The sequence below is a fragment of the Fusarium musae genome, chromosome 1, assembly GCF_019915245.1.
Source record: "Fusarium musae strain F31 chromosome 1, whole genome shotgun sequence".
Taxonomy (NCBI): domain Eukaryota; kingdom Fungi; phylum Ascomycota; class Sordariomycetes; order Hypocreales; family Nectriaceae; genus Fusarium; species Fusarium musae.
Genome location: NC_058387.1, coordinates 4,450,694 through 4,476,309, shown reverse-complemented (window position 1 = coordinate 4,476,309; position 25,616 = coordinate 4,450,694). Strand labels below are relative to the sequence as shown.

Below are 25,616 nucleotides of genomic sequence, written 5' to 3'. Positions count from 1 at the left end.
TTGTAGTGGTTTCGGTCGAAATCCCCAGCTGGTAGATCACTTCACCGAAGGATCAAATCGAATCTTGACCAACCCGATAGGACTGTATCACGATCTTATTCAAGCCATGCCGCAGGCGACGGAATCCCAAAAACGAACTCGAATGTTCCCGAGGACACGATGATGACCACCAACTAATCTCCACTTCTCTGTTAGTGTAAGAGCATCGCCTCGTCTGCCGTTCCATGTTTCCAATGTTTCAAGCTCTGTTATCTCCAGCGCAGGGTCAGGGCGTCATTGAGCACGTTGCTAATATCTCGGGGACTTGTGTCGTCATTGATGAGTTTTGAAGTCAACGCCGCAGATTTGTGACTTATAAAAATTCCTTCCCTTCATTCATCGATCCATCTCTTAATCCCTAAGTGGCTCGATACTGATCTCGTAGTCCAGCCTCTTTCCATGGTTCTTCACATCTCGTGTATCGCTCTCAATACAACGGAGAAACTGCTGACGAATGTTCCCAAAGACAGCTTCGTTGTACAGATACACTTGCCGGAGACAGAACTTGGGCCCGTATTGGCGTATGCACAGCCCTACTATCATTTCCTTGTCGTTCATGGGCAGAACGTCCATAAACTGCTCAAGGGTCATTGTGAAGAATTCGACCGCCGAAATGCTGAAAGGGTCGCCGTGGCTACCATCGTGAAAGGAAAAAGAGAATTGTAGAGGGGTAGGAGTATTTGTAGTATGCCCACGGAGATGCGAGCTCAGTAACCGCCGTGCCGCAGCTGTATCATACGAATTGCTGCTGAGCTCTTCGATATCTGGCCCAGACGTGGCAGTATCCTTCTGAGAGAGTGGCGTAGAACCAAGCTTTACAGGCGGCTGGTCTGTAGCTGTCGTTTCATTTTCAGAAATGCGAGAACTGCCATTCTCTCCAGTAGGTGGAACTGATCGTATCGCAGTTTTGAACCCACAGACGATCTCATCCGTGGTATTCCTCTCTGCTTCTGATGATTGTTCCTGGGTTTCATTCGTCCCTGATCCTTCACCCATGGGAGCAACAGGCGCAGGAACAGATTTTCGACTTGACCTGCGAAGCTCTTGTCTGGGAGAAACTGCTCGGGCGACTGATTCAAGCCGAACATTGGGACCTTGAGAGACCGGGTCGGCTGTGGGTGCACGAAAACCGTTGAGACGCGGGCTTTTTGTACGCAACGGCGACGTCTCTGATTCTAATAGAGGCCTTTTTGTTGCCAGCACAGGCTTTTCAAAGTCAGTAGAGTGGTGCCAGCATTGATCAAGGGAATTCTTACGCTTGTTCTTGAGGGTTGGCTAGATCCATGAGATGCCTCCGAGTTAACATTCTCATTCTCATCCTGAACTACACTACGTAGCAACGTCACAGTATTTGAGGGTATAGTCTGGCTCTGTACTGTACGTCTTATCTCCTCAAGTGAAGGTAAGTCCGGAGAATCAGCAGGCTCTCTAAAATCATCATATTAGCAAATATAGCTACCACAATTATTGATGTCAATAGCTCACCTCTTGAGGTAAGATTCACCAGACATCGGGGATGACGGGGGATCGAATACTTGGTATTCGTAATCAGACTCATCGCTGGACAGATCAAGGGCAATAGGCTCGTCAGGCGCATCACCTCGCTCGAAGAGATTGGTACGCCTCTTTTCTTTGCGAACCTTTATATTGTGTGATCTTCTGTTGTATAGCTGTCGAAAAAACAGCATGGTCAATGTTTTGATGATCCTATACAGAATAGACAGAAGCTGACTGTCAGTTACTCATCCATCTAAGACGCGTCAAAAACAACAAGAAGAGACTAGACTGACTGTTGGGAATCCTGTGGATAACGGTAGTTCTTGGTGTTTGCAGGAGAAACCTCGTCGGGCCAGAAACGAGGGCCATAGTTGTGTCTGGTAAGAAAGTCTTTGGCCAGCCTGCGAATCTTTTGCTTGCATGGCTCGGAGGACCACTCCAATATGTCTTTGTCGTCGATGATCTTTTCCTCTAAGAAGCGGTTCATGTGAAATTTACGAGCAGCGTTGAACTCATTGAGGAGCTTTTTATCAGCATCATCGCCAAACCCAAGTTCGCCGAGCAGTTTCTTGATCGGAGGCACGTCCTTGGTAGTCCTCGTGCGAGAGGAAAATGAGAATGGCCCGGACCGACGCGCGGTACCTTTCTTCTTTGAGGTCATGATCAGAACGTACGCAGAGGACAATTCAGGGATTTGCAGAACAGGATTAATGAAAGAATGGGACGGCAAAACGGGGGGTTAGGTTATTTAGTTAGATTGGATGCTTCTGCGAACCCCAGATTCCGATACCCCTGTCAGAGCCTCAGAGAAAAGGAGCATGGGTCTTCAGGGAATGTTACAGTGGAGGCATGGTAACTTTCCACACATTACGGCCACCGACAGTCAGATCAGCGGGCCTTTGCTGGAAAGTTATTCAAATGCCGGGGCCAGGTCTTGCCTATATATAACAGCTACAGCAAAATATTACACTAGCCATGCACGCTATGATGCTGGTTACTGGGTGCTGGTTGCTGGTTGCTGGTTGCTGATTGCTGGCTGGCTGATGTCTCCCGTCGCTTATTACACCTGATGGTGTCGCGCGCGGATCAGGCGACGGCCGGATGTAATAGAGTACCCGATTTCTTATTAGGAATCGATAACGCATTCAGCCAGACTTTTTAATATGACTGTAATAAAACAATTCATTGTGACATATCGTGCATGAATATTGCATTGTGTAATATTATGACCCATTGTTGAAAGTTGCCCTGCCACCACTGTCTGTCCTTATCTTCCATGTTCTGCAGCCACAATTTTCTGTTGTTTTCTCTTCCCTCCCACAACAAAAAGCAAACCCGACCTAATAAGCTATTTCCCTGTTTTTGTTTCCCAGGAGGCCCTCCTACTGTATGTACCCTTGCGAGACCACGGCACCTTGCATTGCGTAACCACCCGTTCCACTAGGTGTTCGCCACCATTTTCCACAGTATCAAACACTTTACCGACATTCGAGCTGCTAAGTTAACTAACGCGCCAAAGTCAGACTGCATCGTTTGATCTTGGTTCAACCAGTGACTGTCCCCCATAGCCTGAGAAACGCGTGCTCGGGTACCTCATAAATACATATGCAATCACGTTCCTGGTTTTCTATCAACTGCTCTAAGTTACTATACAAATGTGTTATTACAAAAGTCTGGTGCTTGATAAGGAAATAAAAGATAAAAACCACAGAACAGAACCCTGTTGACAGTTTCATACCCGTCAAACCATTAAAAGTCGTTAATCCGCCAATTTCCCAAGAATAGAATATAATACCATAAAAACACAAAGAAAGAAAGAAAGAAAGAAAGAAAGAAAGAAAGAAAGAAAGAAAGAAAGAAAGAAAGAAAGAAAGAAAGAAAGAAAGAAAGAAAGAAAGAAAGAAAGAAAGAAAGAAAGAAAGAAAGAAAGAAAGAAAGAAAGAAAGAAAGAAAGAAAGAAAGAAAGAAAGAAAGAAAGAAAGAAAACGAATTCGCATGCCATCTATCCATAATAACTAGAGACTGTATAGTCCATTTCAGATAGAAATTGGCTTGTCCGAAAAGTAAATAGTAGATGCAGCACCAGAATGTCGCTGCATAATAACTCCCAGGCACTCATATTTGAAGGACTCAAATCCATCTTCGTCGCCGGGCTCGAACTTTTCACACAAGTTGGATATTCGGCCTCTGAGAGACATGTGAAGGGTTCGGCCGTGCCTCAACCCCAACTCCTCAGCCACATCCGCAAGAGACATGTTGAATAAGAAAGATGACGGCTTCCAAGACATGAAGTCAACGCCATTAGCTATGTTGGATCTTATGACGATGGCTATTTCACGTCCATGCGGCACTGTTCGCTGTGTATCGTCAGGGTCCAGATTCCCAGAGCGGCTCCTTTGTTGGCTCACAGCACTGGCCTCTGGTCTGACCGTAGACTCTGCGGCCCGCTCCCGACTTGGCCCAGCTTGAACCGTTGGGGTTTTCCTGACCGGCACCTCAGGTAGCTTTCCTTGAGCTTTAGCGGAGAGGTCAGTGGTAGACGTACCGCGGGCATCTAGTTCTTGGTCTACACCCGCTGCTATAGCTGCCTCTGTAGTCTGCCTTTCAGCCTGGCGAGCTAGCTCTGCTCTGATAGCTCCGGTTGGAGATTGGCCTTGTGTTTCCCCGGCTGAAATTCTTGAGGTGGAATCATTAGTGGTGGTCGAGGGTTGTTTGCTTTGGCTCGCATTACTTCTGCGCTGAGGTCCAGCTACAGCTGGGGGAGGTGACGGAGTTGAGGTTGGGGTCGGGTTCTCAGCAGCTTGAATCTGTTCTTCTGTAGCAGCTCCTGGTCGACAGACTGGCTTTCTCTGTCTTTTAGAGCTTCGGACTTCGGGACGTAAGCTCTGTGACTTTCTGCCACCTCGAGTACTCTTTGGAGGTTGGCGTGTCGGTTTCGCAGACGTGCTTGCATCTTGTCTGGGGACTTTGGCCTGGCGGCTGAGATCATCGGGGTCTGGCTCGACCGGGCGCTTGCCATTACTCTGTGCCTATGAAAAGATTTAGTCTCGATACGATGAACTTGATAGAATACACTAACAGTTTCAGTGACCTCTGGAGGGCTTGGAGGCACTTCGTACACGTCTGTCCTGGACGCGCTCTCTGCTTCCTCGGGAATAGGCATCATAGTTCCCTCTGTGTCAGGGACTAATTGTGAAGACGAAAAGGGCTCCGAGCTTGAGCTCTCATCAGGCGTATCCTGTCGCTGTGCACCAAGAATAAAATTGAAAGCAATTCCAAGGCCTGCAAAGTGATCGTCTCTTGGGACCATGTCAGACAGCCGTACTTCTGAGGCGGTAGAAATGTTCTTACGTGGACAGTCCTGATGTGTTGGTTCCGGACTGCATGCTCTCAACATCTATAGGGTTGTCGATATTCTGGCCTTTGAGAATATGCGAGTTGTTATCGAGGACTTGGTGTTTGTCGTCAGCCGGCGTATCCAGGGGTTTTGAAGGTAAGGTGTCTCTATCGCTAGGCTGTGATGATAGCTTCGTAGTGGTAGAGTTTGAGGGCTTGTTTCGCTTGTACTCTCGGGCTGCACGCCAAAAGACTTTGATCATGAGACGACGTATCCTGTTTGAGTCAGTGATAGCTCATGTCGGGGAATACTCTATGCTTAGTCCATTTGGGTCAGAGCACTTACCGAGAAGAGTCTTTAGAATACTCAAGGCACCTGGTGTTAACGGAGTCGTGCCTCGCAGGCCAGAATTCAGGCCCCTTTCCCTTGGTATCGAGGAAGTCTTTGGTGACCTCTTGGAGTCCTCTCTGGTGAAGAGGCAACCTCCACTTGGTGAGTTTGTATGCAGGTATTTTGGTGCTAGGGGATACAAAAGACTCGATCTGGGCTCTGATTGCCCTTTTAAAGGCGATGTCCTGTTCTTGGCCTGGGTTGCCGTAGCCCAGGGCCTTGCGAAGTTCTGTGAGATGGGGGATAGTGGAAGTCTTTGTAGTTTTGAAGAGTCTGTCAAGGACTTTATGGGGGCTTCCCTGACCTTCGACTGGTTCCATAGTGTTGGCGACAGAAATATATATGTTTGAGGCAAACTTGTGCATCCTCTTTATGTGTAGGTAGGTCGCTTTTCAGGTCGGGGACGAATCTTGCCTGATAGACTGATTGAGAGATTGCCTTATTAGGAACAGGATCACATTTGAGTACTCAGTAAACATCCTACCAGCTCATCTGAGGTAAGTACTAAGCTTTTGGACCGATTTGGTACAAGGTGAGATCTGTAGTGAACTTACGCTCGAACTCTGGGGCAAGCATCGGTAGACCACGGAAGGATAGGGGTGATCCGCGAACCATCTGGGGGTACGTGACGAGGCAGATTCGCGATAGAAACTTACGTTCAGTTTCAGCAACACCTCGAATGCTTCCCCCTAGCTCACAATTATATAACTTGTACCAGTTGCGCGGCTCAATTTCTCAGAGTGTCAGTCGCTCGATTGACCCATTCTCAATGTCATTGTATTGAAAGATCAACTTCTTAACAACCACCTCAAATTACTCATAATGTTCCGACTGTTTTTGCCATATAACTACGATCCATTTTATCTCTTGCACAGTGAGCAGAAAATTCGATGGTACATTTTGTAACTTGTTCTGTCCAACCAGACTGTCGCCTTGTTCACAGAACCAACAGTCAACATGCATATTCACAAACCGCAGCAGCAGGGGTTTTAATAAGAAAAATGTAGAAACTCCACTCCACCATAACAGGCTGAGTGTGCCTTTTTTAAAAGAACCTTTGCTTTTTTCTCTTCCTAAAGAGATATTATTGGTCTCATTACCACACATGAGGCCTCTATATAGGCCAGACAAGGGATTTTGCTATGAGTTTCAGTCTGCTAATTTAATTAAGATAGGAATTTCAATGAGAAGACTCTAGAAGCCTACTAGGGTTAATTGCTATATATGGAAATGTTTCAGCTCGTCCCAAATGAGGTGAGAATGGTACCAATCTTGCCTCCTTGACAGCTGGCCAGGCTGTCACTCTTGCGGGCACCATGATCAGCTCACCGTCTTTTGTCTCATAAAATCTGCTTGACAGGTTTAGTTTGTTTTTGCCTCGTTGACGTGTCAGGGTGAGGACAAAGGGGTGATCTGTTTTGGGTGTTGACATCAACGCTGCAAGATGGTTCAGCACGCTTTATCCAGACAGTCACAGATCGCGACTGTCCACTCACACTTTGTCGTATTCCTTGGGTGGTAACGGTCACAGACCATCTTAACTTATGAAAACTTTTCATATCAGATCATCGTGAAACATCGCATCATCCTGCCTCTTCCTCTGTCGTTATCCGTTGCAACGAGGTAGCGTGAATCTCAGAGTCTCTAGCTCATAAGGCTATCTATCTGATCCTAGACAGCTAAGCTAAGGAGATTCGGTTGTTTCCTAGCGAACTCCGCAATAGTAGTTTAAACATGAGGTAGGGCCTGGCAGGTTGCACTGCCATTGTGAGCATTGAGAACCAGCTGTAAGGCAACTGGGTCTCAAAAGGGAAGTCACCGGCCTCTGGGCTCGAGACTCTGTCGTGCATTATCTGGTCCTTGTTCCCAAAGACAAGATGCCTCACATTGTTACGCTCCGTCCAAGCTCTTGGATAGTAGGTCTCCCAGCAACCCTCCGTAGCAACAAGCTGCTATTCGGACTTGTATTTCCTGCCTCCTTTACGCTGCACATGCAATTGCAGGTCTCACTCATCTGGCCCGTGCCAAACCATTCATCTCTTTTGTCCTGGTCATGAAACAAGAGGTGCTTGCTTCCCAGGTCCTTGGATCAGAGGCTGCAGCTTCGGGGCGCGAACCACTAAGACGGTACCTTGAGCTGAACGGTACATCAACTTATTTCCTGTTCAGAAGCATGAATGATGTATCACAGTAAGGATAGCACGGACGGTCGCATGTCAGTCAGTGACTTGCATCGTGTGCATAATAGTTACGAAAGGACATAGCAAGATGCATAACATGCATTGTATAAGCCTATTCTTTTACTAACACAGGGAAATGTTATAAAAGAATTCCCAACAGTTGCATGTGGAATCAACACACTCTGTTAAAGAACTCAAATGATTAGTATTGAACTATCTCATATTAATCATCACACTAATTGCTAATTTTAGTTATAAGATGGACTCGCTTACATCAAGATCTCGAGGCTTTGGCATGCCATATTCTTGTATTATTTCTAGGGTAGGCAGTCGATCAATCGAGGAGCACCAGAGCACCTAGGAAGACATCCATTACATTGCATATGCTCCAATACTTAATCACCATAAACCAATACAACCGAGTCATAGTCATTTAAAGACTCAGTCATCATTTTTAGTAGCCAGTCAGAGCTCTCTTCACCTTCAGATTACAGTCCTTAGTCATCCCTTCAGCCGCAGCTATATGTACCGACTCCTTACTCAAGACTGGAGAAGTTCTCATTTATTACACAGACAGACACAGTGTATATACAACATGTCTATAAAATGCCCTGTAACAGAAGCACCCGAAGCTCGTTCCACGCCCCGAACGAAGGATGACAACGGCAGCTGGTTATCAGCCGATGGTCCATATCTCAATTACATCAAGCAGAGCTGTTCTCGACAGCCCAATCTCGAGTTGCCTGATGGACGCAACCGCGCTATCATGATGTGCGATAGACAGCATGTTCGAGCAGCAGTTCTCGAGTTGGATAGTCAAGGCAAAATGCTGTCGCCTACGGAACTCCCTCATGTTGCACAACTGAGAAATCATTTCTCTCAACTGCGAAAGTTGCGTCAAGATGGCCAAAGTCATCGGATGATCTATCTTGTCGAAGGCTTAAACACAGAAGTTATAGCACTTTTAGGTGACCAACTCCAGGTCGATCCTATATTCTTTGTCACTCATAAGAGAACGTCGACATATCTGCAATAGCCCTATTAGCCCAATTTAGCACCGTGCTTACCTTCACTCATTGACGGGAATCGATCATTTACTGCAAGCTACTACAACATTCGAGCTCTTCGTGAAGAGTTCGGGGCGTTCAGCGTAGGATGTGCAGAATCTGGGAGAGACGCCCTGAGGACTAGGCTCGGCAAGGATTGGGAGCCTACAGTTATTCTTCACAGACAAAGTTCATTCTGGAAAACGACATTTTCTAATGAAAACGACTGGAGTAAGTTAATTTATTTTCATAGTCTGAGAATAGTAAAATTGACATTCTGTAGTTTTAATCCTCTGCGATCCACCCTTTCGAAAAGCTCATATATGGCAAAAACCACAGCCAAAAATCTGAGACGTGGTCGCTCAAGACTATAGAATTTTCTGCACCTCCGTTCCAAGGAGGATATGCAGATTCTATCCCCAGTCCTTGGATTGTACGGAGCAGAACATCAGGACCTTCACGGGAATGTCTATATGACGATTTGCTTCACTACTACACCGAATGCTACAATGACATATCTGCCGGGCAAGCAACTCAGCTGGACATGACTGTTTTCATGAGGAAGATCATGGCGTCTCACTACATGCTTTTGATCGAATACCACGATGCGCTTCTATCGACAATGGCGTTTCCTCTACAGCGAAAAGACAATTTTGCATATGTTCAGACAACATCCCTCGAAGCATCGTGGAGCAATATCCAACTTTTATGCAGTCGACTCAGCAGATATATCAAGCATGTTTCGCAAATAATGCTACAGTTGCACATCAAATTTGACGACCCCGTAGTTCCAACCGATTACGCACAGTGGACAGAATCCGAGTCGGATTTTCAGTACATTTTTATGAGATTGCAATCTCTCAGACAAAGAGTAGAGTTTCTAAGCGAGTCGCTCACTGGAGTGACGGGCATCAATGGAGCTGCAAGGTCTATTCGTGAAGCATAGACCATCAAGACGTTTACTATTGTCGCGCTCATTTTCATTCCTTTGTCATTCTCTACGAGTCTGTTTAGTATGTCTGAGCGGTATTTACCTGGCGAGAAGAACTTTGGGGTATTTTTTAATGTGTCGTTACCACTCTTGGTCTTCATTTTTGCTGTTATACTATTGTTTGATCTGGGATACGATGAGAATAGTAGTTGGACGTTCAAGACATTCACAACCAGAACATGGAGGTCATGATCCTAAGCATGTTGCGAATAAACAGAAACTGTCAGATCTCATCATCGGCATACATATCTTCACCGTCCTCTCTTCCCTCTCCATACAAAACCTCACAAACACCAGCCAGCGGAATATCCATCACCGCATCCGTTCCCTCGCTCCAAATCTCTCTCCATCTCAATCTCCCGTCTCCATGCACCTTTCTCTCCCTATTGCGACTCCCCCTTAATCTTCCCTTCGCATCAATCTCCGCCAGCTTTCCCGCCCCATCAACGACAGTCTCAACACTCGATAGTGGCACTGTCAACATCTCTGTGTTAAACGCAGCGAGGGCTACGTAGATGTAAACCACTGTCATGACGATAAAAGCCGGTATGGCGAGCGCCCACCATCGGTTGGGATAGTAGTATATTCCCAGGGCGTGCAGAAACGGTGAAGGGAGATAGCCCCAGAGGAGGTAAATGAGGAATGTCAGACTACTGAAGAGATACAGCACAAATCCGTAGTATTCGTACGTCGGCACCTTTGGCGCGGCTCTAGGTACAGGCGCGATTGCATCGTCATCAGATGCGTCTGGTGTTGTTGGCCGTGAAGGGCGTAGAAGAGATGTGAGTGAGGGTGAAGGGGGCAAAGGCGTTGGAGGTCGCCCATAAAACGGAGGCGCAAACAGATTCTGCGACAACTGCCGTGGGGGAGAATCTTCGTCTTCCCCGGAAGAACTGGCCGATTGAGCGTCTGAGAGGATATCGTCCTCGTCATCTGAGCTGAGTGACATGCCGATTGTGAATTGTCTGTTTCTGTATGAGGAGTGTGGTTTGAAGTGTGTCAAAAGTTGAGTTTCAGGGCAATGTGACAACGTCACTCAGTCAAGTTTAGGCCAGGTACCCGCTACAACGGCGCTGTTCTAGTGCCTCGTCCAGGGGAGCTAAGGTAGGGAGGAAAGAAAACTCAGGACCTTGATCCTAAGTGATAACAAGGCTTAGGTAAATTTAGGATACCTTTATTAGGTAAGTTTAGGATTAGGATATCTTTCGCTGAGTTTATTTTCTATACCTTACCCTTTATCAACGTCTGGTGTTTCTTGCTCCCTGAGGCCCGTCTAGTACGTTCAAGCTTCCCGAAGGCTTATCCGCACCACCTAAAACGATAAGCGACTGAACTGAACATAACTGAAAGAATTATAATAGGACTGATGAATAGGTAGTTTATGGTCTGGATTATTTATTGATTAGATCTGATTGAATCCACTATCTCATCAGGGTAACACCCAGTACTCATTTACCCATAGCTGCCACTCGAGCTCGGCCACCCCTCTTTCCGCTACCCTCACTCTGTGAAGCTATTCCCAAGAGTCGTCATCATTAATCCACATCTTTGATATCTAACTATGTCATACACTTTGTACAAAAGAGTCCTCTCTTGAAGAAAACTTGAAGTCTCACCCATCAATAGGGCATCTATACTCTCTCTCAACAACGCCTCCCACTCCATTCTGCTGCCTTTCTTGCAACTCATCCAGGCAGCTCTGGTGATATATGTGCCGGCAGGCCAGTACCACCAAAGGCCCCATAGGCTTGTCCTTATTACTGCCCATGCCACTGTTGGCGTTTGTCTCGATGAGCATGCTCGACGGTCTCGTGTCGATCCCCTTACCCTTGGCCTTGAGCTCCGTTTCGCCATCACCACCCTTGGCGCGCTCCGCTGCGTTGGCTTGCCTTTCTTTCCTTCTCTTTTCTTCAATAGCCTGTTTGTCCTCCCAGGCCTCGAAGACTGCCGTTCCAGCGACTCCAGGTCCCCATACTCTTCGGCTGCATGCTTCACACGTTGATCCTCTTGGGCGCCATCCCCTTTGACGAAGTTCGACTGATTGATTGACGTTGACGAATAGACTGCGCTCTAACAGGCGATTCGATAGCTTGAGGATGGACTCCTCATACGCATACGCCGAGAAGATGGACGCCAATACACCTCGCAGATCTGCCAAGTTTGGGGATGACGCAGCCGCTTGTGTCAAGAACGCCCTGAGAATGCGCAGAAAAGACAGGCTGGAACCAGCATTTGAGACCAGCTTCGACCCCGACAGAGATGCCGTCTGGCTGGATGTCGTTGTAAGCAGCGCCGTGAATGTGTGCTGAACCAGCGAGCGAAGAAGAGCCACTAGCTTCTCCTCATCAAACTCGTCGTCGCTGATATTCTGCTCAGCAGCAGCGCTGAGAGCAGGTGACAATGTCTTGGTGATTTGTACACACGTGTCGATCAGACTCAGCCATAAAGCCTCGTCCGGTGACAGTGCCTCAGTTGCCGATTTCGGGCTCTTCTGTACCAATTTCGACTGCTTAGTTGATGATTTAGCCTGGCCTCGACATAACCATATGCCAACATGAACATACTTCTGAAGAGCTTCGAGAAGATCCTCAGCGGCGTACCCAAGACTTGGCCCTGAATGCTGTTCCTCAGCACCTGTCAACAGTCCATGCATTGCGGACTCCAAGGTCTTGAGATGCTTGACAAGTCGTTCCATAGCGTCCTTGACTTGGCCTTCCCGAGCCATCAACACAACGGCCGCATCAATCACACCAGTCTCCTCCATCGTTGGCAGCAGCTTTTCAAGCCTCAAGTCAGTTGACTGCACAAGACCAACGTAATCAGATACATGAGACGGATCAAATTTGCACATGAGCTGCACATAACGTTCAACCAAGTCACGAGCGGCCACCAGCTTGTGATCTGCTGTTGGCTCCTCTGGCTCCAGCAATGTCTTGAGATATGTGTGTTGTAGGTCTGATGCATTCTCGGCAGAGTTGATCATGTGCTGGTGTAGCTCCAAGCCCTGCTCTACTAGAGTCTTCGCAGTTAATGCGGCATCAAGTTCAAGTAATTCTCGTGCATGTTCCTTAACGACAAGAAGTACTTCCTGAAACTGACGTCCAGTCAGCCCTGAGTGAGGTCGCAGGCATTCGCCGAGGCAGTCGAAAACCAACTCTTGGTCTTCCGGGTCCTCAAAATACGTCTGGATCAGATTTCCATACTGTTTATCTGTCTTGTATATGCGTTTCAGGATACGGTAGAACCCTGCCTTCTTGAACAACGGCATCAAGTCAGGCATGTCTGACGGATGATAGACGGAGAGTAAATATTCAGCGCTGAGCTGTGCATCCTCAGCCAGGTCGAGGCCTGGGTAATTGCACAGACCAGTCAAGACGCGCGAGAGTGTTGTGCCTGAAAATAGAAGATATTGTGGGAACTTTGGAAGGTTCCGCGCAATAAACATGTCCAGGTAGATAGTATCCTCAGGGGCAAAGTCGTTTGGGTTCATGACATCCAGCAAGATAGAGAGAACATATTGCCGGTTTATGGTCTGGCCAAAGATCTGTTCTTCCGGCATGTCTCCCCTGGAACCGTTCATGTGTTGATCGGTGGAGTCATTCAGGAAAGGGTCCTCGAATGCCTCGTTCAACGCGCTAAGAAAGCTGGGGGCATCCAATTTGAGAATCATGCGAAGGTAGGGAAACGATGGCTGCGACTCAGAGTTGGGGATGGTACGAAACTCGTTCCCACTACCTTTGGGCCAGGTTATAGTTCTTCCGGAAAAGAAAAACCAGTAAATCTCAGATTTAGCTTTGGTAGCCATCTCTTCACTCATCGCTTCATCGTTTGGATACACTCTACCAGTTAGAGTGTAAGACAAATATGGGAAAATCTTGAGGGCATTGATGCTGAAAAAGTCATCTGCTGGATTGTTTGCCGTGAAGTCCCCATCAACCATGAGGGGTATTAACAGAGACAGAAGATCAATCATGGGAGTAATATAATCACCAAGTGCCTGGTTCCAAACGTAGATCAGAGCATCGTACAAGCTGTGTTGCTTGCACAGCAATGTTATCTGATCAAGGTCCAGTGTCGCTGTCTCCATGTGGCAGATCATTTCCTCAAGTCTACTCTCCCACCCTCGACTGACGTAGTGCTGGACTAAATCTTTCACAACAGTTGGAGGCACCATCGTGGTGGTCTTCTCGAGGATACATGGTTCGAGACACTCAAGAAATATGCCTCCAATATCAGCATCCTCGTACCAGTCATACATGTCCTCGAAGAGGAAGTCCTGGTTGTCGACGGCTTGACAAGCTGTGAAACAGGTCTCTGCTAATTGCTTCATGTGCTCATCATCGTAGCTCTCGGGATCCTTCTGACGCTGACCAAAAGCATACTTCAAAGAGGCACTGATGATCTCCATAATCTTGTCACGAACCATAGTGTGACGTAATGAAGGATCTTCGGGCAATCCAACGGTGAGCTTGTCCGCGTCGCCAGTATAGTAAGAAGTGGCGAGCTGAATAGCGCCTAGATAGTCGCCATTTTCCATCATAGCAATAAGTCTGTCGGCCCAATTTGACAATGCGCCAATTGAGACTTCATTGAAGCCAAGGATAAATATCCTCCCCTTGTACGCTTTGAAGCTCATGTAGAAAGCATCAGCTACGACGCCATGCATCGAGGAATCGGTCTCATCAAGTTGTTCCACAAGAGTGTGCAGCTGCTCCGAGAACAGGTCTGCGTGGTATATGTACTTTTGTACAAGATCGAAGCCCTCTGTCATGCGCATGCTCCTGTCTTCAAGTACGATCATTCTCTGAGATATCGTAAGCACCGCTAGTACTGAACGGCTGAGCCATTGCACAGCAACAATCGCTTCTTCGCACTTCCACCTGCTTCGTGCCTTGAATCTGTACGATGCAGGTTGGTCCTTATCTTCACGGGGATACTCGTCTACATCCAGCACTGTCAAGATATTGGACCAACAGTACGCAAGCTTCACTTTCGAAATGTCGCTGCCAGTCTGAAGGTCAGGAACCTTCAGTTTTACTGCTGGGAACCATGCTAAACAGCCTGTCATCGCGCTGTGAGGGGGAACATCCTTAGGCCGCGCTGACTTGTGTTGAGTCTGGGCCACTGGCGTGGTTGACACGATAACAAGAAGATACGGCGTCAGCATAGCTGTCAATCCTAGGGTGTCTGTTGAGCACTCAACATTGCCCAGAGGTAGAGGTGCAAAGGCAAGAACGGTGCTAGGCTTGACCATCTTCCCCGGAGGCATTGGCGCATCCGGATATCGACCAAGAATCCGATGGGTTTTCACGGTTCGCCCAAGTGCACCAGTTCCTCTAGTCGCTAGGTGCGAGAAAGCCATGCCCTTGTTATCAGCTGAAACAAGGGCTGTATGGCGGGTCCCTAAGAACCCAAGGTGAATGATAGCAACATCAGGGACATGTCCATCTACCGTACGATTTTGGAGCTGCGATGGCTCCAAATGTGGTATTGTTAGGAAAGGTCTCGAGGCACGGCCTGTATCCCAGGTAAAGATATTACCACTCGCATGTCCTCCTGCAATTGTAGTATGATCTGCGGATATCGCTATAGCAGTGATTGGCCCAGATTCGACAGCTGAACCATGTCAGTTCCATGCAGCGCAGCGAGCGGATTGTAACCTACCCTTTGTCCCTGGACCAATAATCATTTTGAGATTTTGGTTATAATCGAACACTAATATGATACCTTTGGACGTTCCAAGCACTATCGTTGCTGATACAGCGAGACAAGTTGGGGATCCAAAGTTTCGTTTCCCTGCCTCAGAGAATGCATGACCATTGAGCTTCCGTAGCTTTGTCCAACGAACCACCTCCCATGGCGGCGTGGGTGTCTCTAGGTCAGCTTGGTCGATGAGGAATTGCGAACTTAAGGAAACGTTACGGCTATGGCTTGAAAGAAAAGGAAATGCCGGAGACGATGAGCGAGGTGTATTAATTGCCGAAGAGGAGATTCGCGACTGGAATCGGCGATCGAAAGGTCGAAAAGATGGTGAGGGACTGCTGAGGCCAGGACGGGAGGCCACAGACGGGAGAATGCTGCTTCCAGGAAAGGAGACAAATGATCCCTGTGGGAGGTTAGAACGTTAGACTATGGCTCCAGATCCTGGAATTGGTGCTCCTACTTGAATAGATGGCGTATCGTCAGGTCCCGACAAGACCGAATCTATTGGGCTACCAGCACGCTTTGGTAGACCATGTAAAGAGCTTCCACCCAAAGAGCTCACATCCGAACTATCCTGATGATGCTGCTGCATGATCTCGCGATATCTATTCGTAACGGATCCGTTTCCTATAGGAACCGGTGTAAGATGACGGTCGGGCCCGTCGCAGTCCTCGAGTAAACCATCAGCACCAGCATCCACATCAGTACCTGCTACCGTAGGCGCATCATTTATCGTGTCGCCATTGTCCAAGCCCACGTCTCCCGTGAGCGACAAATCTTCTGAATCGGCCATTGCGCTCTGGATTCCATCACTGCATGCGCAAGCACTACCGCGTTGAGATCATGGCACTGCGGGAGTAAAGCTGCAGATTGGCGATATGGCAACACTGTTGATGGAGCTCAGTCAATGTATAAGATGAACCAGGTCGGAGGGGCAACGGAAAAACGTGGAAAAGTTGCCTGTTCTGGTATAATTAGGCTTTCGAATGCCTTCGAAGGCTTGGCTCTTCAATCGATTCGCGTTGCAAAAGATGGGAATTAAAAAGGTATGGATTGCGCAAACGAAGCTATGGTGAGCTACGTAGGTAGGTAAGTCAGTAGTTCGTTCGTTACGCAGCCCCATCTTTTGGAGGTTGGCAGCGGCGCAGCGAATGCACATACCAAGCCCCAGCCCACTCCAGGTCCATGTGCGGGCCGTTGGATTCTCCGGGCTGCGCTGTGACGTCTGTTACCGATGGGACGTCGCATTTGCGACGAGTTCCACCTTGAATCGAAGCTTTAAATGCTACACCCCTCGCAATAAACATACTGAAACACTGGAACCGAACGTCATTCGTAAATCATACTCGAAATGTCTTCGATTGGGCCTCAGTTGCCGCCGCATCTATCGAAACGGAAGCGTACCTCTGATGATGAAGAATCAAACTCCAGCAAACATCGCCGTAGCGAATCTCCAGCAAAGAATACAGATGAGATTGACCTAGAAGACTCGGACGATGATTATGGTCCCAGTGCACCTTTATCGCCCAAAGCACCCACCGGCCCAGCTTTGCCAACGTCGAATCAGGACGAGATAGATCTCGAGTCTGATTCCGAATCTGACACAAGCCCAGCACCACCAAAGCCCACCGTTGGGCCTGCACCACCTCCTGCCGACATCTCACAACGCCCAGCAGCATCTCCCGACTCAGATTCAGACTCCGAAGATGATTACGGCCCTGCACTTCCAGGCTCAGCCAAAGCGAACAAACCCACGATAGGACCACAGCTTCCATCCGCTGAACCAGCAGCCAAGCGCGACTCGTGGATGCTTGCGCCCCCTACGGCATCGGGTTACTCAGAGCGCGACCCAACCAAGATGCGCAATCGCAAATTCGCTTCCAAGCCAGCGTCGTCGTCTGGTCCCTCGACTGTGTCGACAATATGGACTGAAACCCCTGAAGAGAAACTGAAGAGACTACATGACTCGGTACTAGGACGCGCCGACAAAAACACAGACACAGCACCGAAGCCAGGGAAGTCTCAGGAAGAGGAGGAACGGAATCGCAGAATTGCAGCAAACATTGAATCTCAACGAGGTAAAAGTCTATACGCTGAGCATCAAGGGCGACGAGAAAAGGAAGGTAAAAAGGTTGAGGAAGAGGAGGATGATCCCAGTAAGCGGGGATTCGACCGAGAAAAGGATATGGCTCTGGGTGGGAAGATTGGCACCGCACAAAGGAGAGAGTTGATGAATAAGGCTGCTGATTTTGGTGGCAGATTTTCAAAGGGGTCTTTCCTCTAGCATACAAACGATAGATCTATGAGATTCCAAGACAAGAAATTAGATCAATACTTTACGTTGATGAAACTCCTGAAGCGCAGTTCTTCGACCAGTTTTCTACAGCAATCACCTTAATACTAGATAATTGAATCAAAGCTTTTTTACGAAATGCGAAACGGCCAGCCATATTCAACCATCAGAGACGATGTTTCAATGACGCAAATAACCTATGACTTAGCTTTTATCTCCATCATTCACCATCCCTGGGTACGTAGTCAGGAGCAGAGTGTGTATGCAGATGGAACAAATATTCTATTGCGCCATCTAACTATCAAAGACCCAGAACCCATAAACTCCGCCGCTCCGTTCCCGTCCAGCTAAAAGCCATGTTTTCTAGCCCAATGCAAATACAATAGCTGTCTTACAGATAGACAATCCCCAAAGAGTACTGGCAATTCCTCCCTTCGCGCTACCGACGCCGTCCTTGCCTTCATGGCCTGCGAAGCATGATACGACCACGCACGCCGCCTCAGGGGTATATATGGCTCGCCGAGCCTATACGTCCTTTGTCACTGTCACCCGGATATACAGCTTATCAACCTGCTGTCGCCCCACTTATATGTCATGCGGTATAGAATAAATGCTGTGTCGTCAAAAGTCAATTCCTTTATGATTTCGAGATTCGTGACGGTTGTGCCCAGTACCTCATGCTGGGAGAAAATGAGAGAAAACCATCGCTAAAAAAAAAAACAGTCGCATACTTTATATAAGAATAAAGGTCAGGTTCACATCATTACGTGGAAGCTGGTGTGCGGGTTGCCGCTTCAAGTTGTGATGGTGTTACAGTCTCAGAACCATTCTGGATATCTTGTGCTTGTCGCCCTCGGCCGAAACGCAGAGCACCTCGAACAGACGACAAGACACCACCATTTGATGTTTGGGTAACTTCTGGTGCTTGGTGAGCCTGTTCCGGCTGTTGGACAGGTTCCTGCTCAGCTGCAGCGTCTCCCGTTCGACGTCGTCGACTGGCGGGGGCCGAATTTTCGTTGCGACCACTGCGGGGACCCCTGATCCATGCAGAGCGGATCGCGGCAGGGAGACCAAAGCGTGGGTTATTCCGAGGATCAAAGCTTGAACCGTTGTTGACACCAGCTTCATTGGCAGCATCAGGAGCCGGTCGAGGCTTAGGGACATAATAGTCGGCCTTGCAAAGCGGGCAGCAAGCTCGTCGACTTGTCAGCCAAGGGTCAACACAGACGGCATGGAAAGCATGGCCGCAAGTCAATCCGCGAACGTCGTCATCGTCTTCCAGTGTGTCAATGCAAATAGCACATGTATCACCAGGGTTCTCGAGGCACTCGGGTGGCAGAGCGCCATCAATGTGGTCATCCTCGTCATCGGTCTCCTCACTAGAGATTCGCTGAAGTCGGTTATTGTTTGCTGTCTGTTCGGTTGAGGTTTGGCCTTCAGTTGTCTTGGCTATATCTTTTGGCTTCTCGGTCTCGGGTACAACAGCTGTGGCGGTAATTTCGGGTGCCGATACTTCGGGGGCATTGCTTGCTCCCGTTGTCTCTCCCTGCCCTTTCGTCTTTGGTACGGTGGTTGCCAGTTGCTCGTCGGTCGAATCGCGTACCTTTGCTGAAAAGTCTGGCACAATCCCATCCGCCTCTCGAATACTGTTAGGTCGAGTAGGAGGTGCAGAAACGCCTCCAGTTGTTGGAAGACCCTCCTTTGCGCGATCGGAAACCCATGTTTTGTACTTCATCATCGGGAACTTGTCGTTGACTTCGTCCATAGTCATCAACTTCTTCTCGCGGCGTCTGCGATGAGGTCGGGGCATGTTTTCAAGTGTGATAGGTTCGCCATCTTCATTCATTCGCATTTGTCGATTTCGAGCGTTGTAACGAAAGCAGTATTTAACACCAACGATGATCCTAGAATAGTCTGTTAGAGCCTTTTCAAGATGTGGCCCAGCCATCGCCATTGGACGAGGCCAGATATAGGTGTGTAAGCCAAGTCTCACCATAAGTTTGTGAAGACAACACCGAAACCTAGAGCAACAAAGAAGAGAAGAGGGGAATTCGACCCGCCTCCGTTGTCTTTCTTCTCATTTCCGCTGTCTGTCGTCTCAGCAGCTGCTTGAGAGGTCGTCGATGAGGGATCTTCCGCGGCGGCAGCGCGAATGACGACATGAGTGACCTCGGTCAGAATTTGATGAACGGCGACCATGTTTGCTTCCGGGCAGTTTCCAGAACAAATGCTGAGCAGTGTGAGGCTGGCTCGAATTAACTCGCGGGCTTCCGTGCGGGTACCATGGACCGTTCAAAGGACAAACGCTCGCAGAGGCGGCAAATAATGCACGGGTGAAGGCAATTAAAGTTAATAATTGCCAACCTTCAGCAATCGCCTTCTGAGTGCAGAAAAAGCGATGTCTGTGATATGAATCTCCCTTTCTTCACGGAAGTAGGAGAACCTAGTTACTCGACTTAAGCGAGTAGTTGGTGAGATGAGAATAACCAGGAGGGCGAAGGTGGAGTGGCAGAACAGGCAAGGCAAGGCAAGAGAAGAGACAGATCCAACGGCAGGTGCGAAAGTGGCCGCGTAAAGGATAAAAAGAGAAGGAAGGGGCCCAAAGGAATGGGGACGGGGCCAGCGAAACCGGGCCGGGGACCAGCGACATATGGTGATTGGTTGTGCCAATGTAGTGGGTGGAGCTCAAGCCGTGAGGGGCACTGTGAGCCGGTACCTATAGTTGCAAAACTTAGACCACTTTGAGGGCTAGAGGCTAAAAAGACACGGCGCGGACTGGAGAAATCCTGGAGAGGCCCTGGCTACTACTGCTCTGTGCTGAAGCTAGTAGAGGTGGATAGAGCAGGATGTGCTGAAAGAGGGAGGTCGCTGGCGGTTCCAATTGGAGTAGAGGGCGTTGACAGGGGGGTTCAGCGGGTGGAACTGACGGGGTGATTTGTCTGTGGCTGGAACGACGATTGAGTGAGTTGGTGTGCTGAGTTTTGAGTGTGAGGTTGGCGTTTTGGGGGTGATGGGGGGAGGTGGTTGGTCGGAAAGATTACCCGTTTAGAGGATTACGAGACGCTCGATAGATATCGCGTGTGATTGTCTTGAGTTGGAAGATCCTCAACGGTTGTGAGTTAAATGAGCATAGACTTGGCCTGAATCAAGACGTGCGACAAATTGAAGAGATATATGAGGTAGGTACCTAGTTGTTGGATAACCACGAGATAATGAGTAAAGTTATAAAGCTCAAAAGTCGTTGGGACACCAGCCTTTAAGAGGAACTGTATGTCTGAAAATATCGTAACTGAGAGATCTATAAGGGTCCAGAGATCAACGGAGGCATCCGTCAATAAACCTTGCCTTGTTGCATTTACAATACAATAAGCAGTTCTGTTCCGTATTCGCGGGCGTATTAAATGCAGTACGCTTGCTTCACCCTGTCGCTCAAATCCGTAGGTGATCCGTGGCGCAGTCCGCGGGGGACGATGAAATCTTAAGACAGAAGCCCAGTACTTGGATGTCACAGGGCGTCATTCAAGCGCACGGGGACTCTGACCAGAGGTTCCTCTGAGCTCTTGGGCTTTGTTCATTTTTGGGAATCTGGGTCAGATTTTTCCTTGTCTCATGAGACAGGGCAAGTTTCTGAGACGGGATGACAAGATTAACCATTACCAAGAGTCTGGAAGCCTGGTTACATTTAACAGATCCGACTCACGTTACGGTTTTACTTTAGGCATCCTGTCAGCTCTACTCAAGTCTAAATCAAACTTCAGATACAGTCACTCACTATAGGTAGTTCACTGCTGACACTAATTTTAACAGTTGGTAGTTTATTGCCAACTATCAAACTTTCGCCACAGTAACATGCCGTTCGCAAATTTCCGAGTCACCGGTTTACACCGTTGAAGCTTTACATATCTAATAATCAAGGCATATTCGGTAATGGCTTCAGCCGCTTTCTCAGAAGGTTTTGTTTGTTTATGATTGGATTCTTTTTGCTTGCTTTTGGAGGCCCAAAACTTTCGGCCGGATATCGACAAGCATCACAGCGCCTCCCACCGAAACGGCTCCACTTGTTGCCGACTCAATTCGTCTCAAGCCCGGCCCGCATCGCGGAGCTCCTTGTCTGAACCGCTCCACTAAGATCGTCATCGGCAAAAAGAGGGATAGTAATTAATGCGAAAATGCTTAAAGAAAACCACCCTTTGAAAGGTTTCGAGGTAATAAAATAGGACAAAAAAAGGGGGGGCAAGGTTGTTGACAGGTGATGATGTTGAGACTGTCAGCTGTGGCCTCGGCCTAGGTGGTCTGGACAAGCGGCACAGCTCAGCCGTCCACATACGATTAGTAGGGGACGCATTCAATATCTTGCTTGGCCTTACTGTGGCTGAAAGTGCATATAGAGTTCATGTTGCCTGCGAATACGCGGTGGCTCTATACATAAGCCCAGGTTTCACGGTGAATCCGGTAATGTCAATTCGCCTGTAGCTTATTATCATAAAAAACAACTCAATTCGAATGGCGATGTTCCTGCAGTAGGGAAGTGGCATTGTACGACACAACCTTCGATCGGATGGCTCTCATGCAATCGTTAACCCATCACAGGCCTCCAATGCAGGCCTCGGGTGACAGCTGTCTCAAGACTGCCCAGGGATACGACAGTCTTTAAACAAACAAGTGAATATCAAAACAAGACGGTTTGATAATACGACAAGACTTATTGAAGCAACCTCCAGCGATGCTGAAACACTTCCAAGATGCAACACCAAGAGAGGCTGACATGTACACTACAGTGCACCATGTTAAGCTCTCACACGGCTCCCTAGCGTCGATTTGGCTTGTGTGGGTAGTGCTTTTGGGATGGTCTGACAGGGATAATGTGCTGCACCCCGTCCTCTCTGGCGGGTCTTGGCTTACTGGCTATCGTCTTGGCTTGTGGCGATTGGATTCTAAATGCCTCGCTGTGATGCATTAACGCTCTGACAGGAAGAAGGTCAGCGGGGTTTGAGCCTCAAACAACCGGAATCTGCGGGAGGCTCGGCTGCAACGGGTTCGTTGGTTGTCTTTTTGTTTTTTTTACCTCAATTTTCAATCGTTGAAGAAGAAGTTTCTTGTGTCCTCGTGCCCGATACCTCGTCATGGTTTATCAGGTCATTGCTTCGTGTGTGTTCCGCGCATCCCGGTAGTTAGCTGGTGCTTGGTTCTTTATGGGGCTATGACGCAGTCACTGAAACGTTAAAGAATAGGCCTCAAGACAGTTGTGCATGCCTTGTCGAACACCAAAGCAGAAGCCAAAGATCCACGTACTGGAAGATCTTCGCTTGTTAACGTTACTTGCTAAAACCCGGAACTCTCCAGCATCAAAGAATAATCAACTACCGAGATGGAGGGATGTCGTCGTCAATACCAGGCTGTGCAAATATATCCCATGGAGATGCGTTGATTCTGTCAAGGTGAATTACAAATACCAGAGTCTATGATGTCTACACCATGAAGCTATGTTGTCTTGGCTCTCGTTCTTAACATCGACAGCATAGCAATCGCCATCAGTGACATGTTTGTCAAATCATACTGATATGCCCAAGACCTCCCCGTCAGTGTATATCGAGTCCTTTCCGCTTGTGCCAAATCACGGCGGATGGATGGATGGACCCTGACTCTTGCTGCATGAGCATCGATATCCTTAGTCAGACGTTTTGACGATCAGAACGTTCCCAACGATTTGGCTTGTTCGGAAGCTTTTGACGAGATGCACACTAAATTACATGTGCTTTGACGAATCAGTGATGAGCACAGGTAGACTTCAGCCATCGATCTTAGGGTAACGGCCTTGCCATTACTGGCTTTCTAGGATCCTGGGTGATGCTTAGCTTAAGAATTATTGATATAGAAGTCTGAGCTGTGATATTCTAATTGTTCGAACCTGAGGTCTATAAATTAGATAGACACATCAAATATCAGAAAATATCATTCAATTTGAAGAATTTACATTGATGAATCCATTTCACTGCCCCTCAGCTGTCGTAATTCTTTCACTTGGCTTGGGCTTGGCTCTGGCGTACCGGGAAGGCGTCGAATGGCTTCATAGACCTGATAAACCCCGGATGCTGCCCCCGCTTTGCTTAGTTGATGGCCTGGTCGAGATGCATCATGGGGTACTCTAGCGGAGATGTGGTGTTAGATCTGGATCCGAGCCCAAAGATGTACGATACTTTTGAAAATGAGCATTTTAGATGCTTTGTCTTGTCTCAGTGTTGACTGCTGCAGTCGTGAAAAGGATTTACTCGGGTAAAGAATAACCTGAAAGCATTAGAGCAACGATAGAAACCGAAAGAGCCTGGCTGAACACCTTATCGTTCCTTCTCGAGCTGATCAACCAATCGTAGATCCCCAACCTTCCTCCACACTGACTTCCATTGCTAACTGGGACCTTAGACAGCTCCACACTAACTAACATTAAAACACAGCGAGAAACAGGCCGCCCGATTAACGCTGCATTTCATCACACCGCCTAAAACATCTTGACAAAAACGTATAAACAACTTGGAATAATCACACAATACCTCAAAATGCCTCCTACGAAGCTCCCCGAGTCCGGAAATCCTCTGTAAGTCCCTTCAGGCCTCTCAGAATAGAGTGGCGGTGCATTATACTTCAACCCTGGTGATTCGGGGTGGAGAGACGATGCACCTCGCAGCGCAGTTTTGAGTCAGCTCCCCAATAGAAGAGGGTGTGTGTGGGCTGACCTTTGCCTGGTTGTTTATAGTGTCTTTCTTGACATTACTCTCGGAGGTTAGTCTTCCCGGGCGCTCTCCGAAGACGGAGCATATCGCTGCCGAAAGTGAGGCTATTCCCAGTGATCTGCGGAACAGGCCGTGAAGACCCTGTCGATATCATTGTTGGCTACGGGAATCAATCAATTGTTTCTACTCAAACTAACAACATTAGGTGAGCCTCTTGGACGCATCCAGATCGAACTCTTCAAGGATGTTGTACCAAAGACTGCTGAGAACTTCCGCCAGTTCTGCACCGGCGAGAGCAAGAACAGCGCCGGTCGTCCTCAGGGTTACAAGGGCTCCAAGTTCCACCGCATAGTGAGTCTCGTATCTCCGATGACAAGTGCAATCATGGACTAACTTGAGAACAGATCCCAAATTTCATGTGCCAAGGTGGTGACTTTCTCAATAACGATGGTTCAGGATCGACCTGCATTTGGGGCTACAAGAGCTTTGAAGACGAGAACTTCACTCTCAAACATGATCAGCCTGGCCTCTTATCCATGGCTGTGCGTGATATACCCGCTGCTTCCACGGAATCGTCACTGACAGATGAATAGAACGCTGGACCCAATACCAATGGTTCTCAATTCTTCATCACAACTGTTCCCACCCCTTTCCTCGATAACAAGCACGTCGTCTTTGGTAAGGTCGTCGACGGTATGGACGTGGTTAAGAAGATGGAGGCTACCAAAACTGGCTATGCTGCCCCGGATAGACCGAACCTCGACGTAGTCATCTCCCAATGTGGTGAAATGTAAACGTTCATGGTGCTGCCGGCTTTGTAGAGTGTCTCTTATTGGAAACCATAGGAAGATGCGGGACGGTACAAGACGATCTGGTGCTGAGCAGGCCGAGATCTAGATCAGTAGAGTTACCATCCCGAATTCACATCTGGATGCGCCCCTGGCTCGGCGCTTTTCATGTCTTTCTTTGTTACACTCGTGTCTCCCGAGGTAAATTACATGCAGCTTGTATAACAGAAGTTGGACCTGGAGAATCCTAAGACACAGAGAGTGTAGGAAATCAAGGATAACTTTCCAAACTATCTGCCGTGAAACCATTGGTTACAGGACCAAGTTGACGATATGCTGGTGAAACAGCCTCAAAGCCTCCCAGATCGACTCTCACCACACCGTGTCAGAGTGACTGCCGAGATGATCATATTACAGTCCACGCTAACACATTCATAACAAAAGCAAACACGTTCCACTTCACTAGACACAGAAATCGATGCGAACTATTTTGGAATTTTTATCTTGAACTCTGCTTCCTTAGATTCCCACGTACCCATCGCCCACCGGCAAAGCACCCAACCAAAAGCAAAATCATAACGCTGCATTAAATCATCTGTACATGCCGAAAGAAACTGGCCTGCC

At 48.1% G+C, this 25,616-nt stretch overlaps 7 protein-coding genes across 7 annotated transcripts; 2 read left to right on the top strand and 5 right to left on the bottom strand.

Annotated features, from left to right (window-relative positions):
• Positions 1–390: 390 nt before the first annotated feature.
• On the bottom strand, positions 391–2,197 carry J7337_001345 (uncharacterized protein; the record flags this gene model as incomplete). Its single annotated transcript, XM_044819087.1, has 4 exons — positions 391–1,245; positions 1,296–1,368; positions 1,525–1,698; positions 1,830–2,197. 4 exons carry the CDS (start codon positions 2,195–2,197, stop codon positions 391–393), a joined length of 1,470 nt encoding a protein of 489 aa, XP_044686789.1.
• Positions 2,198–3,572: 1,375 nt separating this feature from the next.
• J7337_001344 (uncharacterized protein) lies at positions 3,573–5,583 on the bottom strand (the record flags this gene model as incomplete). Its single annotated transcript, XM_044819086.1, has 4 exons — positions 3,573–4,565; positions 4,616–4,835; positions 4,888–5,148; positions 5,219–5,583. 4 exons carry the CDS (start codon positions 5,581–5,583, stop codon positions 3,573–3,575), a joined length of 1,839 nt encoding a protein of 612 aa, XP_044686788.1.
• A 4,120-nt stretch (positions 5,584–9,703) lies between these two features.
• J7337_001343 (uncharacterized protein) lies at positions 9,704–10,429 on the bottom strand (the record flags this gene model as incomplete). The annotated part of the gene is made up of 1 exon (XM_044819085.1): positions 9,704–10,429. One exon carries the CDS (start codon positions 10,427–10,429, stop codon positions 9,704–9,706), a length of 726 nt encoding a protein of 241 aa, XP_044686787.1.
• A 663-nt stretch (positions 10,430–11,092) lies between these two features.
• J7337_001342 (uncharacterized protein) lies at positions 11,093–15,169 on the bottom strand (the record flags this gene model as incomplete). Its single annotated transcript, XM_044819084.1, has 2 exons — positions 11,093–15,096; positions 15,145–15,169. The coding sequence occupies 2 exons, from the start codon at positions 15,167–15,169 to the stop codon at positions 11,093–11,095; spliced, it is 4,029 nt and encodes a 1,342-aa protein (XP_044686786.1).
• A 1,365-nt stretch (positions 15,170–16,534) lies between these two features.
• J7337_001341 (uncharacterized protein) lies at positions 16,535–17,467 on the top strand (the record flags this gene model as incomplete). Its single annotated transcript, XM_044819083.1, has 1 exon — positions 16,535–17,467. One exon carries the CDS (start codon positions 16,535–16,537, stop codon positions 17,465–17,467), a length of 933 nt encoding a protein of 310 aa, XP_044686785.1.
• Positions 17,468–18,239: 772 nt separating this feature from the next.
• On the bottom strand, positions 18,240–19,675 carry J7337_001340 (uncharacterized protein; the record flags this gene model as incomplete). Its single annotated transcript, XM_044819082.1, has 2 exons — positions 18,240–19,380; positions 19,470–19,675. The coding sequence occupies 2 exons, from the start codon at positions 19,673–19,675 to the stop codon at positions 18,240–18,242; spliced, it is 1,347 nt and encodes a 448-aa protein (XP_044686784.1).
• A 4,355-nt stretch (positions 19,676–24,030) lies between these two features.
• On the top strand, positions 24,031–24,998 carry CYP3 (Peptidyl-prolyl cis-trans isomerase H; the record flags this gene model as incomplete). Its single annotated transcript, XM_044819081.1, has 5 exons — positions 24,031–24,068; positions 24,228–24,253; positions 24,410–24,555; positions 24,609–24,746; positions 24,798–24,998. 5 exons carry the CDS (start codon positions 24,031–24,033, stop codon positions 24,996–24,998), a joined length of 549 nt encoding a protein of 182 aa, XP_044686783.1.
• Positions 24,999–25,616: the final 618 nt, after the last annotated feature.